The sequence below is a fragment of the Scylla paramamosain genome, chromosome 32 (assembly GCF_035594125.1).
Source record: "Scylla paramamosain isolate STU-SP2022 chromosome 32, ASM3559412v1, whole genome shotgun sequence".
Classification (NCBI taxonomy): Eukaryota; Metazoa; Arthropoda; class Malacostraca; order Decapoda; family Portunidae; genus Scylla; species Scylla paramamosain.
The window spans coordinates 7,214,559-7,236,254 of record NC_087182.1 but is presented as its reverse complement, the minus strand read 5'-3'; the positions used below and the strand labels follow the sequence as shown (position 1 = coordinate 7,236,254).

The 21,696-nt window shown below is 42.6% G+C and overlaps 1 protein-coding gene across 1 annotated transcript in view; it reads left to right on the top strand.

Moving 5' to 3' along the window:
• LOC135089159 (transmembrane protein 117-like) overlaps positions 1-21,696 on the top strand; it is a 100,414-nt gene that overhangs the window by 63,819 nt on the left and 14,899 nt on the right. The window contains 5 exon segments of the mRNA XM_063984453.1: positions 2,796-2,878; positions 4,750-4,860; positions 5,969-6,108; positions 19,667-19,784; positions 19,786-19,924. Of these exon segments, the coding sequence (XP_063840523.1) occupies positions 2,796-2,878; positions 4,750-4,860; positions 5,969-6,108; positions 19,667-19,784; positions 19,786-19,924 (591 nt within the window).

Genomic DNA, 21,696 nt, shown 5'->3' with positions numbered 1-21,696 from the left:
AAGGGAAAATGTCGAAAAAGGACAAGAGTTTATTTCCCAGGATAGTTATAGAAAGCTGCAAGAAACGTAGTAAGGCAGGGAAGAGAGATGAAGGAGCTAAGCAGTACATTCATTCTTTCATATTTCTTCGCTCTGCACTCTAAAGCAACTAGCACAAGTAACAGTAAGTCAGGGAAGAGACATCCAGCAGCTAACCAGTACCCTCACCCCTTCATCTTTCTTCTCTTTGTATTCTAAACAGTGCATTGATCCTTTATTTAATTTTATATAAGAGGGGTAGTGGCCATGGGCAACTAAAATTTATTTATAAAGTACCAAAAGGGTTATCCAAGATTGGAGAAACGCCTTGCTATTAGCATTAATCAGGAAACTTTAGTTTATTTGTTGAGCAGTAGAATTAAAGCCATTGAAATTAAAACTAACCACTCGATCACTCCTTATGCTATGGTTGGTCAACACTATTTATACTACAAACATGCCTGTACACTTGACATTTAGTTAAATCATACGAGCCAAGGAGTTAAGGGCGGGGTCTGGGTGGCTGATTTGGCTGGGAGTGGCTGGGGAGAGTCAGGGTGTGAGAGGATGATTTGTGTGTAAAGGAGTGGATAGAATCATATAATTTTGGAGTGAGTAGCTGAGTAAGGACAGGCATAGGTTGGGGTGTATGGTCAGAGTGGTGGTGGTGGTGGTGGTTACTCTGACGATAAATTCTCAGTATAGATACATAAAAAGTCCCTGCTGCACATTACCGGAGCTTTAATGGTGTATAGAGTACCAGATGATAGATAACCCTCGCTCGTTGGTAAATTTATACTCATATTTATTTTCAAAGACTGACATTAATTTGTGCGCATTTTCAAAGAGCAGCTCCCTTTCTGGTGTTCTTTGATGGGAGTAACACTTGTGAAATTCCTTGATATTCTAGCTTCTCTGTAATTTCTAAAACCAACACATTTTTTCTCACGTTCGTAAATTAATTTTTTTTCTTTTTTATTCTCTCTAAAGATTAACACTTCTCACGTTCGTTGACAAGATTAATTTATATATATATATATATATATATATATATATATATATATATATATATATATATATATATACTATATATATATATATATATATATATATATATATATATATATATATATATATATATTATATATATATATATATTATATATATATATATATATATATATATATATATATATATATATATATATATATATATATATATATATATATATATATATATATTTTTTTTTTTTTTTTAGATCATATTTATCTCATGTTATTTAATAAATTAATCTCTGTTTTGAAAAGTCAACTCTTCTCATATTCGTTGTTAAAGTTAATTCATCAATATTTTCAAAAACCAACATAGTATTTTTCTCACGTTCTTTTTCTATCACCAGAGGATAACACTTCTCAGATTCTCTGATGGAATCAACTTCCCAATATTATGAAAAACTAAAACATTTCTTTCATGTTTTTTGTCAAATAAAGTTCACATGCCCAAGGACTAGCACGTCTCAGATTCCTTGATAAAATTAACTTTCCAATATTATCAAGGACAAAAAAAACGTCTCTCTCACGTTCGCTGGTAAATTAACCTCTCCATTTTCAAAGACCACAGCACTTTAATTAACGCATTTTAAAGGCCCATATGAATTAATCCCCGTGGCAGCCCTCTCCCTTAAAAGGCCGCGAGTTTCCCATACAACAGTGATAGTCAATCTGGGTGCATGGTGCACTCCAGGGTGCATGAATTTTTCTGAGGGAATGGAAATAATGGGGTACATGGATGGGTATAGGACATGTTTAAAATAGACCTGATATTTGTATTTATATATTTTCAGGCTCGAAAATAAAGAAAACCTTGAAATATTCATGTATTTTTTGCAATTAATCGCCCTGTGGGCTGGGGTACATGAACTTGTCAAAGGCTCCCGAAGGCTGCATGAATCTAGAAAAGGTTGAGAGCCACTGCCATAGAAAACACGAGGGGGATGTGTCACGACTCCCTACTCTTCCCCGGGGCAATAACGGGGTATTCCAGGCTTCCAGAGGGTGGCTGGGCAAAGGTTTTCACGATGTGCGGCGTGGCATAAAATTAATTACGTGGCACAAAACACAAAGCAAAATATTACCGGCTATATATGAGGGCGGGAGGCCACACATTAATTTTCTCCGCGTCAGAGAAGATTGGAATGGATCTTTTCTCCCTTTCCATGATGAGACGCGGAGTCTTTTGGGTTACTGTAACTAGGTCATGGTTAATAGAATATGTAGTGCAGGTGGTGAGGTGTGGCCCCAAGACCCTCGCTCAGTGTGGATCTGTGACTGTATTGCTTCTCTTACCTGACACAAAACGAATATTCTCACTACTAGAACATAAGATCATAAGAAAATAAGGGAAGCTGCGAGAAGCCCCCATACCTGCACGTGGCAGTCCCTTTGCGAAACATGCCTATCTACTTCCACCTATCAACTGCATCCATAAATTTGCTTAATCTCACCAAGGAACATTTCTGTGTTATCTCGTCATTTTTTTAAAGATGGAAATATTTTACCATTTTTAAGATCCTGGCCTGAAAAGAAAAAAAGGCCAGAATTCAAAGTTTGCCAAAGACTGCATGCGTGAATGAAGAGTTTAAGATTTCCCTATTCTTTAAGAGTCTATGTAGTGACCGTGGTGGCTTTTGTGTCAGGTGACGATGTGGTGGTGGTGGTGGTGGTGGTGGTACTCTGACTCGCTCGCAATCATTAACGTATTCACTTTTATCTTTCCAGAATCAAACATTCCAGTGGTTGGCAACGTGTTCAGCTTCGTGTCGACCAAGTATCCGGACGAGTGGTTTTGGAGGATGGTCAAAGTAAGTCTTCCTCCTCCTCCTCCTCCTCCTCCTCCTCCTCCTCCTCCTCCTCCTCCTCCTCCTCCTCCTCCGCTTCTTCTTCTTTTTCTTTTTTCTTCTTCTTCTTCTTCTTCTTCTTCTTCTTCTTCTTCTTCTTCTTCTTCTTCTTCTTCGTCCTCGTCTCCTTCGTCTTCGTCGTTTTCCTCCTCCTCCTCCTCCTCCTCCTCCTCCTCCTCCTCCTCCTCCTCCTCCTCCTCCTCCTCCTCCTCCTCCTCCTCCTCCTTCTCCTCCTCCTCTCAGAGACTTACCTCACCCTCACCCCAGACTACAGCTACACACTCATCAAGGTCTGTCCTTAAAAAAAAATAAAAAAATACGAATAAGATTTGAGACAGACCCGCAAGACCTCATCCCTTCCTAATGACAGTGGCTCGTAAACTTCTGCTGACTGAAGAGCGGAAATGAAAGTATAGAAAATTAATTGAATGGAAAAGAAAAAATGAAAATGTTAAGTCTTGAAGCAAATTTTCCGTTTCACCGGTTCTCAAGGATGTGTGTGTGTGTGTGTGTGTGTGTGTGTGTGTGTGTGTGTGTGTGTGTGTGTGTGTGTGTGTGTGTGTGTACTGTTTTGTGTTTTCGTTTTTTTTTTATTTGCTTCTTCTTTCTCTGAGTTCCTTGTGGTATTTTCTATAACTTTCAAGTTGTATTTCATCTCTTCTCTCACTTTTTTTCTATTTAATCATTCCTTTATATTCTTATGTGCCTCTTTTTTTTCCTTTCTTGTCGTTCTCTTTCATTTCCTAAGTTTCCTTCCTTTTGCTTCTTTGTGTGTTTCGATTTTTTTCCTCTCTCTCCATATCGTGTATATATTTTGGTCTCTTTTCTCTCCCTCCACATAATCTACATCGTATATATTTTAGGTATATTTTCTGCATTTAACCTTCCTTTTTACTTTTATTCCCAGTATCTCGACCGAATAAATTAATATTTCCCAGACATACGATCACCATTCCACTACACGTTTCCATCATCCATATCTTCCTTCATTTTCTTCCTTTCGTTCGCGGTGATGGAGTGGAGTGAATGCCATGCGATCCACGAATCAGATTTAAGCAGATCAGGGTTTGAATCCCAAGGACAGTAAGTTGAAGCACTGCCAGCTCAGAGGTCTCCGTGTAGCCGTTCTGTTAGGTTCGATAAGGGCGTGTCCCCGCTTCACACTTCGGGAACGTATCTGCAGTAACCAGGTGCGTCTGGGTCCGGATGATCGAAGAAGGATTTCCGAATAATCGATGGAGGATTAAGCGGTGCAGTCCCTGAGTCCCTGAAGACGGAGATAAACGCTGAGGCAGTGCGGGAATATCACTTACTTTTCTCTTTGTTTTCTCTTCTCTTTCCCTCTTAACTTATTATGATTCCACACTTGATTAAGTTAGATTTTAGTCCGGTACATTTTTTCCCTTACTCATCCTCTTTTTTTCGTCTTTCCTATTATTCATCATTTTCTTCCCCCATATTTCTCATCTAGTCGTTTTCCCCTCTTTATTTCTTCCCCTTAACTTTTCTTTCTTTTTTATTTCAAGCTTTGTACAGGTATATTTTACTCTGGTACATTTTTTTCCCCTACCTATCCCTCCTTTTTTTTAATCTTTCCTTCCTGTACTACTAATCCTTCATTTTTTTAATCTTTTCTTCCTGTACTTCATCATTTTCTTCCACCACATTTCTCCTTTAATCATCCTTTTCCTGTTACTCTTCTCCTTTCCCTTTCTGTACGTTCCCTTTTCTTTTTAACCCTTTTCCCTAAACCCACCCCTTTCCTTATCCTTCCCTTACCTTCCTTCCTCTCCTTTCCCACAAAACCTTTCAGTCAGCGGTACTTTCCTTAACAGGTCATCATGTGGCTGATAGCAATACTCTGCGGGATGTTGGTGGGGAAGGTGCTGATCCACGGCCTGATTTTCAAGCGAATCCTGCGACTCAAGATGTTCCGAGATGAGCAGGTAAGGACTGGAGGGAATTAAGGTGAAGGTAAGGTGGATCTGCAGGTGAGGTGGGAGAAGATTGTTATGGTCTGAGTATGTGTGTGTGTGTGTGTGTTGGGGTGGGTAAGAAGTGTTAAGATTGGTTTGCTTCCTCCTTATTTTTCTTTTCTTTCTTTTTTACTTTTATTTTCGTGTGAGTGTATAGTGTCCATAAGGAAATTTGCTTCCGCCTCCTTCTTGTTCATCTACCTCTTATTTTTTTCCTGTGAATGTATGGTACAAACAACGAAAGTGGTTTAGGTTAAGGAGGGAAGGTAGTAGTAGTGGTAGTAGTAGTAGTAGTAGTAGTAGTAGTAGTAGTAGTAGTAGTAGTAGTTGTTGTTGTTGTTGTTCTTGTTCTTGTTGTTGTAGCAGTAGCATTAATTGTTGTTGTTGTTGTTGTTGTTGTTGTTGTTGTACAAGAATTATAGTAGTAGTAGTAGTAGTTGTTGTTGTAGTAGTAGTTGTAGTGGTAGTAGTAGTAGTAGTAGTAGCAGTAGCAGTAGTAACTGATGTATTGCTACAATGATTTTAGTGGTAGTAGTAGTAATAGTAGTAGCAATAGTAGCAGTAGCATCAACAATAACAGCCAGCTGCAGTATTAGTGAATGTAAGCAGTGGTAGTGGAAGCATGTCTCCATTTTGGCACACCCATTCATTATTTACATGGCTCGTAGCAACAAGTGCGTGCAATTATTATTCATTACGGTGATTAATTAAATGGCACTAATATCTCATGCATTTTAGCTCTCATCAGGACAGAGAGAGAGAGAGAGAGAGAGAGAGAGAGAGAGAGAGAGAGAGAGAGAGAGAGAGAGAGAGAGAGAGAACAAACACACAGGCGATACATAGAGACAGAGAAGGATGCAAGAACAAACACAACACACAGGTAGAAATACACACACACACACACACACACACACACACACACACACACACACACACACACACACACACACACACACACACACACACCACACACACACACACACACACACACACACACACACCACCCACCACCACCACCACCACCACCACCACCACCACCACCACCTTTAACACCCACGTCTCTATCCCCCCGTGGCAGGGCTCCTGGATGACAATGTTCCTGACGGTGATCGTGTCGCTGTACATGTTCTCCTACGTGTACAACCTGATCCTCTTCCTGGGCCACGAGAAGTACTGCAGGTGGCAAATCGGCTCCGACATGGACGTGACCAACGAGAGGTGAGTGGGGCAGGGAAGCGGAAAGGCGGAGGGACTTGGAGGTGGACGGGACTAACAGGAGCTTGAGTGAGGCTGGGCGGATGCAACGAAAGGCTGGAGTGAATTGGTTAGAGAAGGATGGATGGGTTGAAGTTGTGAGAGTTTGGCAGCAAGACCAGTAACAGAAATGGGAAGGTAGGATAGAGAGAAAGAGAGGACAAGTTATGAAGAGGGTAGAGAAGGATGGATGTGTTGAATTTGTGAGAGTTTGCCCGCGAGATCAGTGGCTTAAATGGGAAGGTAGAATAGGTAGTAAGAGAAGGAGGATGAAAGGATAAACTGTAAAGAGGGGAAGTAGAAAGGAAGTAGCGAAGAGATTGGAATTGAGAAGTCAGGAAAAGATAGAAAAGTTGAACAAGATAAGTGACATAAATGGGAAGGTAGGATGGGTGCAAAGGAAGAGAGAAGATGAGAAGACAAGCTACGAAGAGGGGAAGAGAGAAAGGGAGAGCAACAAAGAGCTAAAATTGAGAGACCACAAAAGTACAGAAGCGTTGAATTTCAAAAGAGAATGGCAACAAGATCAGTGACAGAGATGGGAAGGTAGAATAGGTAGAGAGAGAGAGAGAGAGAGAGAGAGAGAGAGAGAGAGAGAGAGAGAGAGAGAGAGAGAGAGAGAGAGAGAGAGAGAGGAAGCCAGGATGAGAGAACAGGCTACGAAGACAGGTATAGAGAGAGAGGAAGAGAGTGGCGAGGAAGAGGAAAGGTTTGAGAGAGGATGGTCGAAAGCGAAGAGGATGGGAGAGTGGGGAGAGTGGAAAGAGTGTTATTTTTACACAAAAGGGAAAGAGGCTAAAGGCTACAAGGCAAATAAGGGAATAAAGGTAGTTGGTCGGCCACATCCAGAGAGAAGAAGAGTGGAAGGGAGATAAGCGAAGGAGAAGGAAAGGCGGTGGAAAGGAAGGCGAGATAATATGCAAAGTAAGAGCTGGAGGATGGCAAAGAAGGAGGATGCCTAATGGAAGGAAGGACCGGAGAAAAGAAAAGAGAGAGAGAAAATGAAGATAGAGAGAGAGAGATAAGGGCGGACAAGCTGAAGAAGAAATGGAGACGGAGATACGGAGGAAAGGAGGATGACAGAAGAAAGAGAAGGAAGAGACTGAACGAGGACGAAGAGAAAAGAAAGAAAATGCATAAGAAACTCGAGAGAAGAGGAAACAAGCTTTATATATGCGGGAAGGAGAGGCGAGAGTGACGGCTACTTGTTAAGATAAAGATTTGTCCTGACAACAGACGAGCGAATAGGAGGGGGAAAAAAACGTGGAAAAGGCGACACCAATAGTGAAAAAACAGAGCAGAGTGACACCAAGAGAGGAATTAGCCAAATGACGCGAGGCAGTTGTTAAAATTAATAATGTCTCCTGTCGTCTTTAATTAGTTGAGTAAGAAAACCCTAATGAAATCCGCTAACTTTCTCGGAGACTCCTTTCCTTTGAGAGCCAAAATTACGTCTTCGTTTCAATCATTAACACTTCGGAAATCACACGTTACCGTCTTGGGAAATTAACGTCACTTTCCCTCACGAATTTAGCACTGGTGAATTTGCTGTTTCCTCTGCAGTTTAATGAGTAATTTGGATCTAAATGCGTTATATCCTTCGCGTCGCGGCGCCCAACTCCCCGTGACGTTGGCAGGAAGACTAATTAGGCGTTGCATCCGAGTCATGACGTAATCCTTTTTGCACTGTTAATTTTCACCTTGAGTCGCCGAGTTACGCAACAGATTCTTTGGATCGACCGTCCGTGTGGTGGTGGTGGTGGTGGTGGTGGTGGTGGAAGGAGGGGGGAAGGGGGAAGGGGAGAAAAGTCGATGGTCGTAGATTGCACTGGTGTGTGCGGAAGGAGGTGGGGTGGGCGGACACACACACACACACACACACACACACACACACACACACACACACACACACACACACACACACGTAGATTACATTTCGATACAGGATGTGAAAGAAAAAGAATATGTTGGGTACACACACACACACACACACACACACACACACACACACACACACACACACACACACACACACACACACACACACACACTGCTACTCAAGCTAAGCCCAAAAACTTTACGGAACAGAACGAAAGGCTCCTGAGCTCCCCACGCTAAGCAGGCAAAGAGCACCGCCGCCTCTGAAGTCACTTTTGTAAATATTGATTTGTGTGAGAAGGTTTGCCGCCCACTGGAAAAAAACGACTCAAATTTTAGTTCCCGCGATAGAGGTTCAAAGGCAGAGAGAGAGAGAGAGAGAGAGAGAGAGAGAGAGAGAGAGAGAGAGAGAGAGAGAGAGAGAGAGAGAGAGAGAGAGAGAGAGAGAGAGAGAGAGAGAGAACAAACATAAGGCAGTTACGTAGACAAACAGTATCATTACTCTTGCATTTATATGGTATACCTTTTTTACGTATACCTACCTGTACCAGAGAGAGAGAGAGAGAGAGAGAGAGAGAGAGAGAGAGAGAGAGAGAGCGCGCGCGCCAACACTACTACACTAACTCACTACTCTCTGTTAGCGCCTATCTCCCCTCTCTAGCCAGGGATTGAGGGGATGAAGGGATGGGGAGGCTGTGAGGAATAGAGGGAAGGGGGAGAGGGAGGGGGAGACGCAGACTGGGGGATAGAGGAGGGGGGTTGTGGCGCCGCTGCCCATTCCATAGTGTGTTAAGGGGGAAAGTTTAGCTATCATTGGCATTATAGTGTCTTTTTTTTACTCTTCCATCTTTCTCTTTATTCTCCTCTCCCCTATTTCTCTTTCAGTCGCTTTCATTTTTTTCTTTGTCTCTCTTTCTCCCTTTGTTTCATTGCGGTTAAGTTTTTTTTCTTTTTCTTTATTTTTTTGTCTTCTCTGTTATCTTTCACTGTCATCCATCTGTTTTTTTATTTTTCTTTGGTTTCATTGGGGTTACGCTCTTTTTTTTCTTCTTTCTCTTTATTCTATTCTTTGTTTCTCTTTCACTGTCATCCATCTATTTTTATTTCCCCTTGCTTCCATTGGGGTTGTACTCTTTTTTTTATATTCCTTCTTTCTCTTTATCCAGTTTCCTGTATCTTTTTATTCTTTTCATTCTTATTTTTTTCTCGTTCCCTTTTCTTTCTCTGTTTCTTTACTTTAATGTGGTTATCGTGTCTCTTTTTCATAATTCATATTTTTCTTTATGTCACTTCTAGCCTTCTCTGTTTCCTCCTGTTTTCTCTTACTTCCACTTTTCTCTTTTTTTTTTTTTTTGTCATTGGCATATCCTGTTTCTCTTTTGTCATTTATATATATTTTTTTCCTTTTCCAGATTTCTTCGTACTTTTATCCTCTTCGTCTTTCTCCGGTTTCACTTTTTTTTCACCTCTCTCTTTCTCCAAATTTTTACCTCTTCATTTCCTGGCGTAGCTCTTTTGGCCTGTCCTTCACCGATTTCTTTGCCTTCACCTTTCCCTAAAATCGCAGGTCATTTATAGCGATGGAGGAGGAGGAAGAGAAGGAGGAGGAGGAGGAGGAGGAGGAGGAGGAGGAGGAACAGAAAGTGAGGAAAGGGGACCAATATTTCATCTTCATCTGTGGGATTTATACTATTACCAGAGAGAGAGAGAGAGAGAGAGAGAGAGAGAGAGAGAGAGAGAGTGGGGGGCAGGGGAGGAAGGAGATATGTCTTCCAATCTTCCAGGGGACCACCTCCACCCTTTCTTTCATTTCTCCCTTCCACTGTCCCTCCCTTCCGCCCTTCACCATTCTTCCCACACCCCTACCTACCCTCGCCTATACCCGCCCCGCCCCGCCCCGCCCCGCCCCGCCCCGCCCCGCCCCGCCCTTACCTCACCCTTCCATTGAAAAGAATCATCGTAGCGTGAACTCAGAAGCGGCTTTCCTTGTTTACATCCCGGAGCATTTTTGTTCATTTAATTTTCCCGCGAAACTATAGAATGGAATAGAGGACACCAATCTGAAACACTTCTGCCAGCACCTCGACTACTTTCAACAGGCTTTAGTAGTAAAAAGTGACACGAGTTTCTAATTTATTTATTTATTTATTTATTTATTTATTATTATTATTTTTTTTTTTTACGGTTGCGGTGACAGATTAACAAGATCTCCACATTGTTAACAGGGGAACACTCTTGAGAACCCGACTCTAGCTTTGGAAAATTGTGTGGTGAGAGAGCAAAGCGTTTCAGAATATGTGACAGTGTGACGTGTTCAGCCTTGTCTGTTTGACGTGGTACCAACATCTCGTCTCGTCTCTTCCGGGTTGTTTGTGACATCATTGACTAATCAGGTGTACAGCAACTTCGCGGTGACGTCACGATCGCCAGCTAGGAACTTCACCGTCTGTCCCTCAGGAAAGAATAATGAGTAAACTTCTCGCACCTTCAACGTCGAGATTTACGGGTCTCATTTGGCAGCGACGGCGGCCTCTGCTTCTTCTATCCGGCCGTTCCGTCAAGCAATCAGTCAGGATACGTCAAGGCGTTTAAGAGCGGCGTGAGTGAGAGAGCGAGTGAGTCTGGAATACATAGAGGAATTTAAGAGCAGCGTGAGTGAGTGAGTGAGTGAGTCTGGAATACATAGAGGAATTTAAGAGCAGCGTGAGTGAGTGAGTGAGTGAGTCTGGAATACATAGAGGAATTTAAGAGCAGCGTGAGTGAGTGAGTGAGTGAGTCTGGAATACATAGAGGAATTTAAGAGCAGCGTGAGTGAGTGAGTAAATGAGTGAGTGAGTGCATACTGTACATCGAGGGATTCAGGAGTGAGTCTGAATACATCGAAAAATTTAATTAAGTGTAAGACAGTGTGTTTGAATACATCGAGGCAAATAAGACCAACGTGAGTGAGTGAGTGAATGAGTGAGTGAATGAATGAGTGAATGGACGCAATACCTAAACCTGACGAGAACATAGCAAATTTACGCAGGAGGAGGAGGAGGAGGAGGAGGAGGAGGAGGAGGAGGAATCGTTTTTTTATGTATTTCCCGAGTGTCTGTTGAGTCTCAGGGCGGCGTCTTCGAGAGGGAAGGAGGAGGAGGGAAGAGGAGGAAGTAACAGGAAAGGAGGGGATAAAGGCAACGTTTGAGGAATGGCTTTTGGCGCCCGACGGGAGGAAAGGGGAACCAGAGTAAATGGAGAGACACTGTTATTTGAGGGGAGAGAGAGAGAGAGAGAGAGAGAGAGAGAGAGAGAGAGAGAGAGAGAGAGAGAGAGAGAGAGAGAGAGAGAGAGAGAGAGAGAGAGAGAGAGAGACTCCCAAACTATTCCGGTATCCAATATATAGAGAGAGAAAAGGACAAGAGAGAAATGCACAGGAGTAGAGAGAGAGAGAGAGAGAAGAGAGAGAGAGAAGTGTTTTTAAGAGGTTAGGGAGGGAGACGGGCCCTTAGGTGCACCTCTTCCCCCTCTCCCTCCTAAGCCAACCTCTGTCACTCGCCCTTCCTCTTCCTTTACTTCCGAGTCCCTTCAACTTTTCCTCGTCTTCCTTAACCTTTCCCTGCCTCTAGTTTTTCCCTTCTCTCTCTCTCTCTCTCTCTCTCTCTCTCTCTCTCTCTCTCTCTCTCTCTCTCTCTCTCTCTCTCTCTCTCTCTCTCTCTCTCTCTCTCTCTCTCTCTGATGGTCACTTTTTGTGCACTTTTATTGACATATTACATAAGTTTCTGTCATATTCATAATTAACTTTTCATTTTTTGTATGTTAATGTTCCCAAGTGGTTTGTTTGCTCTTCAAAATTCTGTTTTTTTTTTTTTCTTTTTGGTAGTTTTGTTTAGCTTTTCAAATTACATTCACGTTTTACTTATTTTTCGTTCTCGTTAAGATCTGTGTGTGTGTGTGTGTGTGTGTGTGTGTGTGTGTGTGTGTGTGTGTGTGTGTGTGTGTGTGTGTGTGTGTGTGTGTGTGTGTGTGTGTGTGTGTGTGTGTGTTGCCCTCCGGTCATACTCTCTCTCTCTCTCTCTCTCTCTCTCTCTCTCTCTCTCTCTCTCTCTCTCTCTCTCTCTCTCTCTCTCTCTCTCTCTCTCTCTCTCTCTCTCTCTCTCTTTCTTTCTTTCTTTCTTTCTTTCTTTCTTTCTTTCTTTCTTTCTCTCTCTCTCTCTCTCTCTCTCTCTCTCTCTCTCTCTCTCTCTCTCTCTCTCTCTCTCTCTCTCTCTCTCTCTCTCTCTCTCTCTCTCTCTCTCTCATAATCAAACATTTAAAACCGTTTACTGCTATTTTTTCGGTATTTCAGTATTCAATATTTCCCAGAAACCGACATTCAGATTTACTAAATGAAGAAAAAAACACGTACTCACAGTTTTTTTTTTTTCTTTTTTCACGTGCCTCACATCCCTTGACTTCCTGGAAATCATTACAAACAGGTCCTTTTGTGAATAAATTGTGTGTGTGTGTGTGTGTGTGTGTGTGTGTGTGTGTGTGTGTGTGTGTTTAGTGTACTGTAGTCCTAATGATGGGAGTTTGTCGGCTGGCTTACACAGAGAGAGAGAGAGAGAGAGAGAGAGAGAGAGAGAGAGAGAGAGAGAGAGAGAGAGAGAGAGAGAGAGAGAGAGAGAGAGAGAGAAAAACCATGCGAGGACAAGAATAAAAGAAGCTTGCGAGGCCTTTGATAGCATGTGTTACGGTTAAATAATTTGCGCCGTGCTTTGCCTGACGAAGGAATGAGGGAGTGACGGGAGAGAAGGAAAGCACTAAAATAATACCCCACATTTTTCATCGTTTCAGTGACCATATTTTCAAACTCTTCTGTGCCGCACTCATTCGAATTTCAAAAGCTCTAGTTCAAGTTCCTCAGGTTTCTAAGGATGTGTTTCGCTTTCTAGTGACAGATTAGCAAGATTTCTACATTATCAACTGAAGAAGCACTTTTTAGAACCCGGCTAGTTATCTCTGTGGCCTTTGAAAATAGGGGTGAGAGAACAAGGGTTTTCAGAATGCGGGCCCAAGACTCCATCTCGATAACTTTTCAACTGGTTCTGATGAAAGTTATTGGGATGGTGAAGAGTGTTGGCATGATTCTTGTAGTTTAACAAAGATTCTCCACCTCCAGCGGGGAAAACACACATGAGAATCCAATTGATTATTTCTCTGACTTTTGAAAATAGTCTTGAGAGAGAGAGAGAGAGAGAGAGAGAGAGAGAGAGAGAGAGAGAGAGAGAGAGAGAGAGAGAGAGAGAGAGAGAGAGTAAAGTGCTTAAGAATGCAAAGGCCTGACTCAAGGATGAAAGAAATGAAAGAACTGAAGACAACAAGAGACAGAGAGAAAGAAAAGAAAGATAGAACAAGAGAGACGCAGCAAGAAAACAAGATAATGAAGTATTCAGAGAAGTTGAAAAGTGAGGAAGAATGACGGAAGAGTGAGGGAGAGAGAAAGAGAGAAAGAAAGGGGAAAAGAAAGTTGTGGAGAATGGGAGAATGAAATCATGAGGAAAAGGAGAGAAAAGGAATGCGGATATGAGGTGAGCGTGAAAAAGATGGAATGAGAAATGAGAGTAAAGAGAGAAAAGGGATAAGACGAAAGGGAAAGGAGAGATAAAGGAAGGAAGATGGGGAGGAAAAAACGTGAAAGAATGTAAATTAAGAGCACGTAGATGAAAGGAGAGAGAGAGAGAGAGAGAGAGAGAGAGAGAGAGAGAGAGAGAGAGAGAGAGAGAGAGAGAGAGAGAGAGAGAGAGAGACCATTACAGGTGTTCGTGGCATGGTGGTATTTAATATGGCAGAGAGAGAGAGAGAGAGAGAGAGAGAGAGAGAGAGAGAGAGAGAGAGAGAGAGTCAGGGGGGAGAATGAAAGGAATGGAGTTAGTAAGGATAAATAGAAGTAGGATAAGAGGAGAAGGAGGTGGAGGAGGAGGAGGAGGAGGAAATGGGGAGAAATTAAAGCAGAGAGAGAGAGAGAGAGAGAGAGAGAGAGAGAGAGAGAGAGAGAGAGAGAGAGAGAGAGAGAGAGAGAGAGAGCAGTACACGAGACACCATCTTTCCTAGGCTGGAAAATCAACTGACTAAGAAGACTATTCCACAGTAATTTACCCCTTCTCCCTCTACCCTCAAGAGACCCTGGCTCATGCTAATGGCGGCCTTTCATCACCAGGAAATAAGGGTGAGAATCGTGCGCCGCTGCTCTGAGGTGTTAATATAAACGCCTGAACCTTCATACCTCGGCGATAGCATTTGTTTCAGTGACGTCAGTGGCTATTATGTCTTACAATGGGCGTAAATGAGGTTTGGATGCATTAATCGCATTTCTGACTATGAGGAGGACTGGGAAAAAAAAGGGAATGTGAGGAGGAGGAGGATAGATGGAGAAAGCTAAAGAAGGAAAGGAAGAATAGGAGGAAGAAGAGGAGGAGACATGGAGAAGGATAAAGAAGGAAAGGAAGAGGAGGAGAGATGGAGCTAAAGAGGGAAAGAAAGAAATAAAGAAGCAGAGGGGAGAAAGGGATGAATGAGAGAAAGGACTGGACTGAAGGAGGGAAGGAGAGGCAAGGAAGAAAGGACAGAGCTGAAGGAGGTAACGAACAAGACAAGGCTGAAGGAAGGAAGGAGGAAGGTCAAGCTTGCAGAAGGAAAGGAGGAAGGAGAAAGATGAAGGAAGAGAAGAAGGAAACAGAAATAAAAGAAGGAAAGGAGAAGGAGCAAAACTAGAGGAGAGAAGGAAGAGAGATGAGACTGAAGGAGGAGAAGGAGGAAGGATATGGCTGAAGAAGAGAGCAAAAGAAAGAAGTAAGGCTAGAGGAGGAGCAGAAGGGTTAAAGGAAGGAAGGAAGAAGAGACACGGCTAGAAGCAAAGAAGAAGCAAAACTGAAAAAAGGACTGAAGGAGAAAGGACTTGCCTGAAGAAGAGAAAAAAAAAAAAGAAATAAGATTAGGGAAGGAGCAGAAGGGTTGAAGGAGAGAAGAGACACGGCAGGGAAAGGAAAACAGAGAGGGAGTGAGAAAGGCAAAATTTTCCTCCAAGATGAAGATGGAAGTTAGTGGTGATGAGAAAAGTTGGTATCATTAAGAATGGTAGGAAAATCCTGGCGCAGTGTCCTAAATGGAACTTGCTCTCTCTCTCTCTCTCTCTCTCTCTCTCTCTCTCTCTCTCTCTCTCTCTCTCTCTCTCTCTCTCTCTCTCTCTCTCTGATAAGATAAATGGAGGGATAACCGAGTATCATATAAGAGATCAACACCTTATCTTATTTTATCGCTCCCTCATGTATTTCTTTTCTTTTTCTTTTTTTTACGTGAAATTACAGCTCAGCTCCATAAAGTCATGAGCAGTAGTAGTAGTAGTAGTAGTAGTAGTAGAAGGAGGAGGAGGAGGAGGAGGAGGAGGAGGAGGAGGAGGAGGAGGAGGAGGAGGAGGAGGAGGAGAAGGAGGAGGAAGAGGAGGAGGAGGAGGAGAAGTTACATTTTCTTTTTTTTTTTTTCCTCTTGTTTTGATCTAACGTCACAAAGATGGCACTGTTTTACCCCAGAGAGATGACACTCTGGTGACATTAGGTGAGGTAAGGTTAAAGATCACACCGCCTCATGCATACAGTGAAGTAAATGTGTGTGTGTGTTTGTGTGTGTGTGTGTGTGTGTGTGTGTGTGTGTGTGTGTGGCGGTAAATGTTGCAGCTAGATGCTCTTCGCCTGCGTCAGTGTTGCCAAGGAACGTCATCTACTCTTAACAGTGGTGCCAGTATTTTGCATAACAACTTTACATTTCAGACTCATAATATTCGTCACCTATCGCAGCTTTCACAATACCCACCGTTTAATTCCAAAACTTACCACGTGAAAAATACACCTATGAATCCTAACCCTTGGACTCCCGCCAAAAATAAATAAATAAATAAATAAATAAAAAATAAAATACAGGAAACCAGGTGTTTTTGTACTGTTTTGACGTTTATTTTTCAACACGCGACCTCAGAGAACTGGAAAGACCTGAAGGTGTGATATTCTGACTTTCCCGCTGAGTAACTACTGGTGTCGTGTCAGGAACCCATTTGGCTGTGCTCTGAGTAATAAGAGATCGACAAACCTTGGTGCGGAAGTGTAAATTCCACGCAGTAAGCGTATAGTTGTAAATCCGGGAGTTCAGATAAGCTGTTTTGTGTGTCAGGAGAGATATGGAGGCGCCTCACACAAAGGCCCGTATTCTGAAGCGCTTTGTTCTCTCACCACGACTACTTTCAAACGTCACAGATTTTATTAGACGGGTTCTCAGGAATGTTCCTTCTGTTAATTATACAGAAATCTTGTTAATCTGCCACTGAAACCACAAAAAGACCCTTAAAAACCCGTGTCATTTCAACTAGGGTCCTTTGAAAGTTGTGGAGGTGTGGCGTAGTGTTTCAGAATGTGGTCCGAAGCACTGTATCAGTCTGTTTCCCAAGACTCGTAGTATTTACATATCTGTCCGGAATCGTGCCAGCTCTATTTTGTGACTCTTCAAAATGTCTATAAAAAAATCAGAAAAAAATGTTAAAAACCTTTTCAAGGCTAAGCATTCTACTCGTAACTTCTGTCAGCTAGCCAGGAATATCTACGAACTGCCATATCTTTTCCTCATATTTCCAGAGTCATACGATAAACACCTTTCGTCGTGTTGACAGAGAAGAGACAAAGTTCTCCTTCCTCCCTCGTCTCTGCCCTTTAACTCAGTAATTCCACCTGTTGTCAAGATTCTAATGATGTTTTCCTAACCCTCCCTAACCTTGACCCTGGCAGAGGTTAATGGTCCTGATAACGTCCCTCACAACGCTCTTAACTACTTAATGAGACATTGGTATCCGTCAACAGCCGTCTCTCTGTATAAGCAATTCTGGTAAACTTTGAACCCCTGCCTGCTTATGTATTTCCCCATTCCTCTGATCTAAACTCTTTCAAAAGGAAGTTTTCAAGACCTATCCTGCAGTTCTGGATCATTCTTTTGGCTTTTTTCTTTAAGGACTGGCATCTCACTTTTTTGTTTTCCTTTTTGTTGCCTAATATCACGTGTTAAGTATTTAATGACCATGCTGTTTTGGCGTTTGAAATTCAATCAGTCCGTCACTTTCGTACTGATAGTATCTGCTACCGTCAAACTTAAGAATCTGTCAGTAGTAGCTTCTGTACAATTAGCCGCCTTATGATTGTGTTTTTTGGCGCCTTCAATTTACTCAGTCAACCTCTTCTGTATTGGTAATATCGTCCACCATCAAACTTCTATCAGCCTACAACATATCGTCGTCATTCTAGATTCTTCAAGGCAAGGGTACACTGGCGATCCCTTTACTCCCTTTCTATTTTCTTATCTGAATCTCGCTTATCCACTTTTACAGGCTCAAGTGAAGCCTTTCGTTCTGTCTGTGAGCTGAACTAAGTTTTTGACAATGAACCATTTGGACGGCTTCTGATAATGTATTACAAGTCCGTCCCTCGTGTGATCCGGTGTTTCTGCTACGGTAGACGGTCATTCTTCTTGAAAACCTGTTACTTATGGTGGAGTTTCAATTGCTTTTTGTTGGATCTAATTATCCCATTAGAGCTCAATACATTTGTACACCTTCGCTAATTATCTCCATCGTATTCTACTCATCATTTTCGAAGGAGGAACTGCTGAACTCCTGAATAATTTGCACAGAACACTCGACCTCTGATGCACCTGTTATTTCTGAATAGTGGGAGAGAAACCCTTGTCATTTATGAGGCCTTAGAAGCTCAATTCCTCATGTGACTGTCAAAACAGCCTTCCTTACAACTGTACCCACTCCTCTTAAAACATCCATCTTAGCCTCCCCTCGTCCACTGAACATTCTTGAGCTGCCCTTCACCAAGAATCTTAATTAACAACAAATTTAGCGTCAAAATGCAAGCAAAACCTTCTGTATAAGTCACTTTTCCCCACGCCCTTCCCTCTGAGACGCCGTGTACCCAGAAGCCTCATATATCCTTGCACTGAGAACGCCTCCACACACCACTTGAGTAAAGAGAGACCAAAGCTATTTCTGTCACCATTTCCCCTCCCTAAGCTAACCTCAGCTCTGCACACTCCTCTTTTTGCTGTTTTTTCTTCGTACATTCCGCCACTACGGTAATGAAGGTACTTGCTCATCCCTGCATCTCTCACCTGTTCCATAACATTTCTCATTGCCGTCTTAATTCTCTTCCCTCACTTGATGCATTGTGATACCTGCATTTTTAATCTGTGGCACTTCGTTGATTAATTCCATTTCCTTTTATATATTGACATTTTGGGGGTATTTTTGTTATGTTTTTACTTTTTTTTGGGGGGAGGTTATTTTTGCTGTTTTTTACCCTATCACAGTTTTGTTATCACTATTTTAACCTATCAGTTTATTTGTTTGGAACATTTTGTAGTGATGTTGCGGCGCCTTCCCTTTTTTGTTTGTATTTTTTTCTTTTTTTCCTTAATATAAAAGTGGAGTGTTTAGTTATTCATCCTCGACACACGGAAGCTGCAGAATAATGTGCTTTGCTCTGATCTGGAAGTGTATGATTCATGTGTCTTCAAGAGGAGGGAACTGAGTCACCTGTGTGAGCTAAACTGCTCTTTATTTTTTTTATCGCTTTTGCTATTTTTGTGTGCGTGGCATTCAGTGCATCTCTCTCTCTCTCTCTCTCTCTCTCTCTCTCTCTCTCTCTCTCTCTCTCTCTCTCTCTCTCTCTCTCTCTCTCTCTCTCTCTCTCTCTCTCTCTCTCTCTCTGACTCAAATTATCGTCCTCAAAAAAACATATGTGTATAATTTAACAGGAAAAAACATGGAAACCTAAAGACACCTCCTCTCTTCTCTTTCCAGCAGGACTCGAAATGCAGACAGAAAATCCTCAAATTGACACACACTTCTGTATTTAGTGGCGTGTGCTTCCCTCTGGTTGTGGCGGAGGTGGGGGAGGTGATTAGGGGCACAGTTAGTCTTATGGCAAGCCGTTAGGCCAGGGAGAAGAGGTCGGGAGGGAGAAGGGATAGAGGTAGGACCTAGGGATGAAGAGGAGCAGGGAGAAACATACTGGAGGAGAGTAAAGACCAGGCTGAGTTGTAGGGGAAGGAAGGGATAAAGAGAGGAGGGTGGAAGGGAGCGGTAGTTACTGTGCATGGAATGGACAGCTACTGGGAAGGTACGGCGCTCTGTGGTTGGCATGTTAATGAGCGCTGGGAATGTTACTGCGTGTGCGTGTGTGTGTGTGTGTGAGAGAGAGAGAGAGAGAGAGAGAGAGAGAGAGAGAGAGAGAATGCGCTTATTGAACAAAAACAACTATCAACGTTCCAATTTATGTAGCTACTACTACTACTACTACTGCTGCTACTACTACTACTACTACTACTACTACTACTACTACTACTACTACTACTACTGCTACTACTACTACTACTACTACTACTACTACTACTACTACTACTACTACTACTACTACTACTACTACTACTACTACTACCACCACCACCACCACCACCACCACCACCACTTTACCATTCACCATCGCACAAGTAAGAAAACACGTGGCACATTACACAACCCCACACAACCAAAACAAACTCACGTGACAATTTCTTAATCTACTTCATGTTCTTCCCGCAGCATGATGAAGGCCGCGGCGACCTGCACGTGGCTGGGAGACCTTGTGACTGCCCTCATGGTCACGGATATGATGCTGCAGGACAACTTGTATCCGAACTGGGCGCCTGAGTTCCGTTCGCCTCTACCGGATTTCAAACATTCCACGAATCTTGATCTTTTGGTGCGGGTACATTGTAGTGGCGATAGTGGTCATCTTCCTTATCGTTTCTGACTACATTTCCTGGGACGAGCTTAACAAGGGCTTCGTGGAAACTACGGGTGAGTGTTGTGTTACGTTGGTGTTGTTCGTTGTGTTCTGTTGTTATCTAGTATTGTGTTTTCTAGTTTCCGTTGTTGTTTTTTTTCCTTGTTCGTTGTGATGTTGTGTTGTCTTCTGTTACTGTGCTCTTTTTTCTTTTATTTTTCTTTCTTGTTTTGTAGTTTTTATCGATTTTAGGTGGTAATTAAGTGGCTGGCTCTCTCTCTCTCTCTCTCTCTCTCTCTCTCTCCTCTCTCTCTCTCTCTCTCTCTCTCTCTCTCTCTCTCTCTCTCTCTCTCTCTCTCTCTCTCTCTCTCTCTCTCTCTCTCTCTCTCGTGTGTGTGTGTGTGTGTTCTAAATCCCCTCCACCACCCATCCATTCTTTTCTTTTCTGCATTTCCTAATCTTCTTACTCCTCGTTGCTTGGTTCCTTTGATTTCGTTCTGCCCAATCCCTCCCTCTGTTCCTCTCCACTCTGCTCCCTTTTCCTCGGGCCAATTACGTTCCCTCTTCCTTTCCTCTCCATTTCCTCCGCCTCTCCCTCCCTGCCTTCCCGCCCTCCTTGTATCGACCATGTGCTCAGAAGGGGAGAGGAAAAGTCAGACGCCCTAATCTCAGACACCTGTGGCTTCTTTGCGCGCGTCACACCGTCACAACGTCACACCTGGCTAATCCGGATTCCCCATGCAAGACACCCGCAGTCATTTTTGGCGGAGAATGAATCCATTTATATGCAGAGTGTGTATGGAGTGTAGTGAGAGTTTTGGTGAATTGTCAAGTGTAAGATGGAAAATTAGTGGTTTGTTATGAGGAAACTTAAAAAATTTTTCGTATCTAGTGTGTCTCAAGATGTCTTTCCCGAAAGATATTTTCTTTGGTCTTATTTCCTGCTTTTTTGCCTATTTCTATCTGTTTCCACCGCCCCCTTCCTTCTCCTATCTTATCTCTCCCATCTCTTCTGTCCATCTTTCCGGTCCCTGCTCCCCCTGCCTCCCTGCCTGCCTGCCTTCCTTCTTGCCTTCCGTCGTCTTTGTGTCATAAATCTTTCCTTTCTCTTTGTGTATCTTACGTGGCATGTTTCCCTTTATTGTATTGCATATTCTGCATTTTTCTTATCCATTCTTGTCCTCCTTCCTCATAGCACCAAGGAGTCAAGAGAAATACACAAGCAGAACAATGAACAAGTGTATTTTTAAGAGATTCGTTGTGTTTCCTTGTCCGCAATCAGTCTGTGTGTGTGTGTGTGTGTGTGTGTGTGTGTGTGTGTGTGTGTGTGTGTGTGTGTGTTGCAGTCTGTTAGCGTTATAGATTACTGAGCCGTTTGTTTAGCTGCGAATTTTAGTGGTTCTCTGTGTAACTAGAAACCTTGAGTGCTTCTAAAACGTTCTCCTCTCAAAGTTCTTCATGTTCTCAATCTTCGTTATGAGCAGATTCAAGTTTTATTTACTTCGTGTATTTATAGCTCCACACGCATGCGCTGACAGTCTTTGAACTCGTCTTCCCTCGCCTTGTTTCCTTCTTCCTCTCTTTCCTCGTCTTCCTCCTCCTCCTCCTACATTTTCTGCGCTCCTCGTTTGCTGGTAATGAAGAGATCTGGAAAAGTGCACATTATGAAACTAGATTATTGCGTTAAATCCTGGAAACTTTTATGTTACTTGCTACTATTAAAGGAATCTCGGGTCTGTAGGTTTCTTTGGCTAATGCTGTGCTGCTGCGGTCTTTTCCTTTTCTGTCACTTGCTGTTTTTCTTTTCTTTTTTTTATCTAGTTTTTCTTTTCCTTTTCTTCCTCCT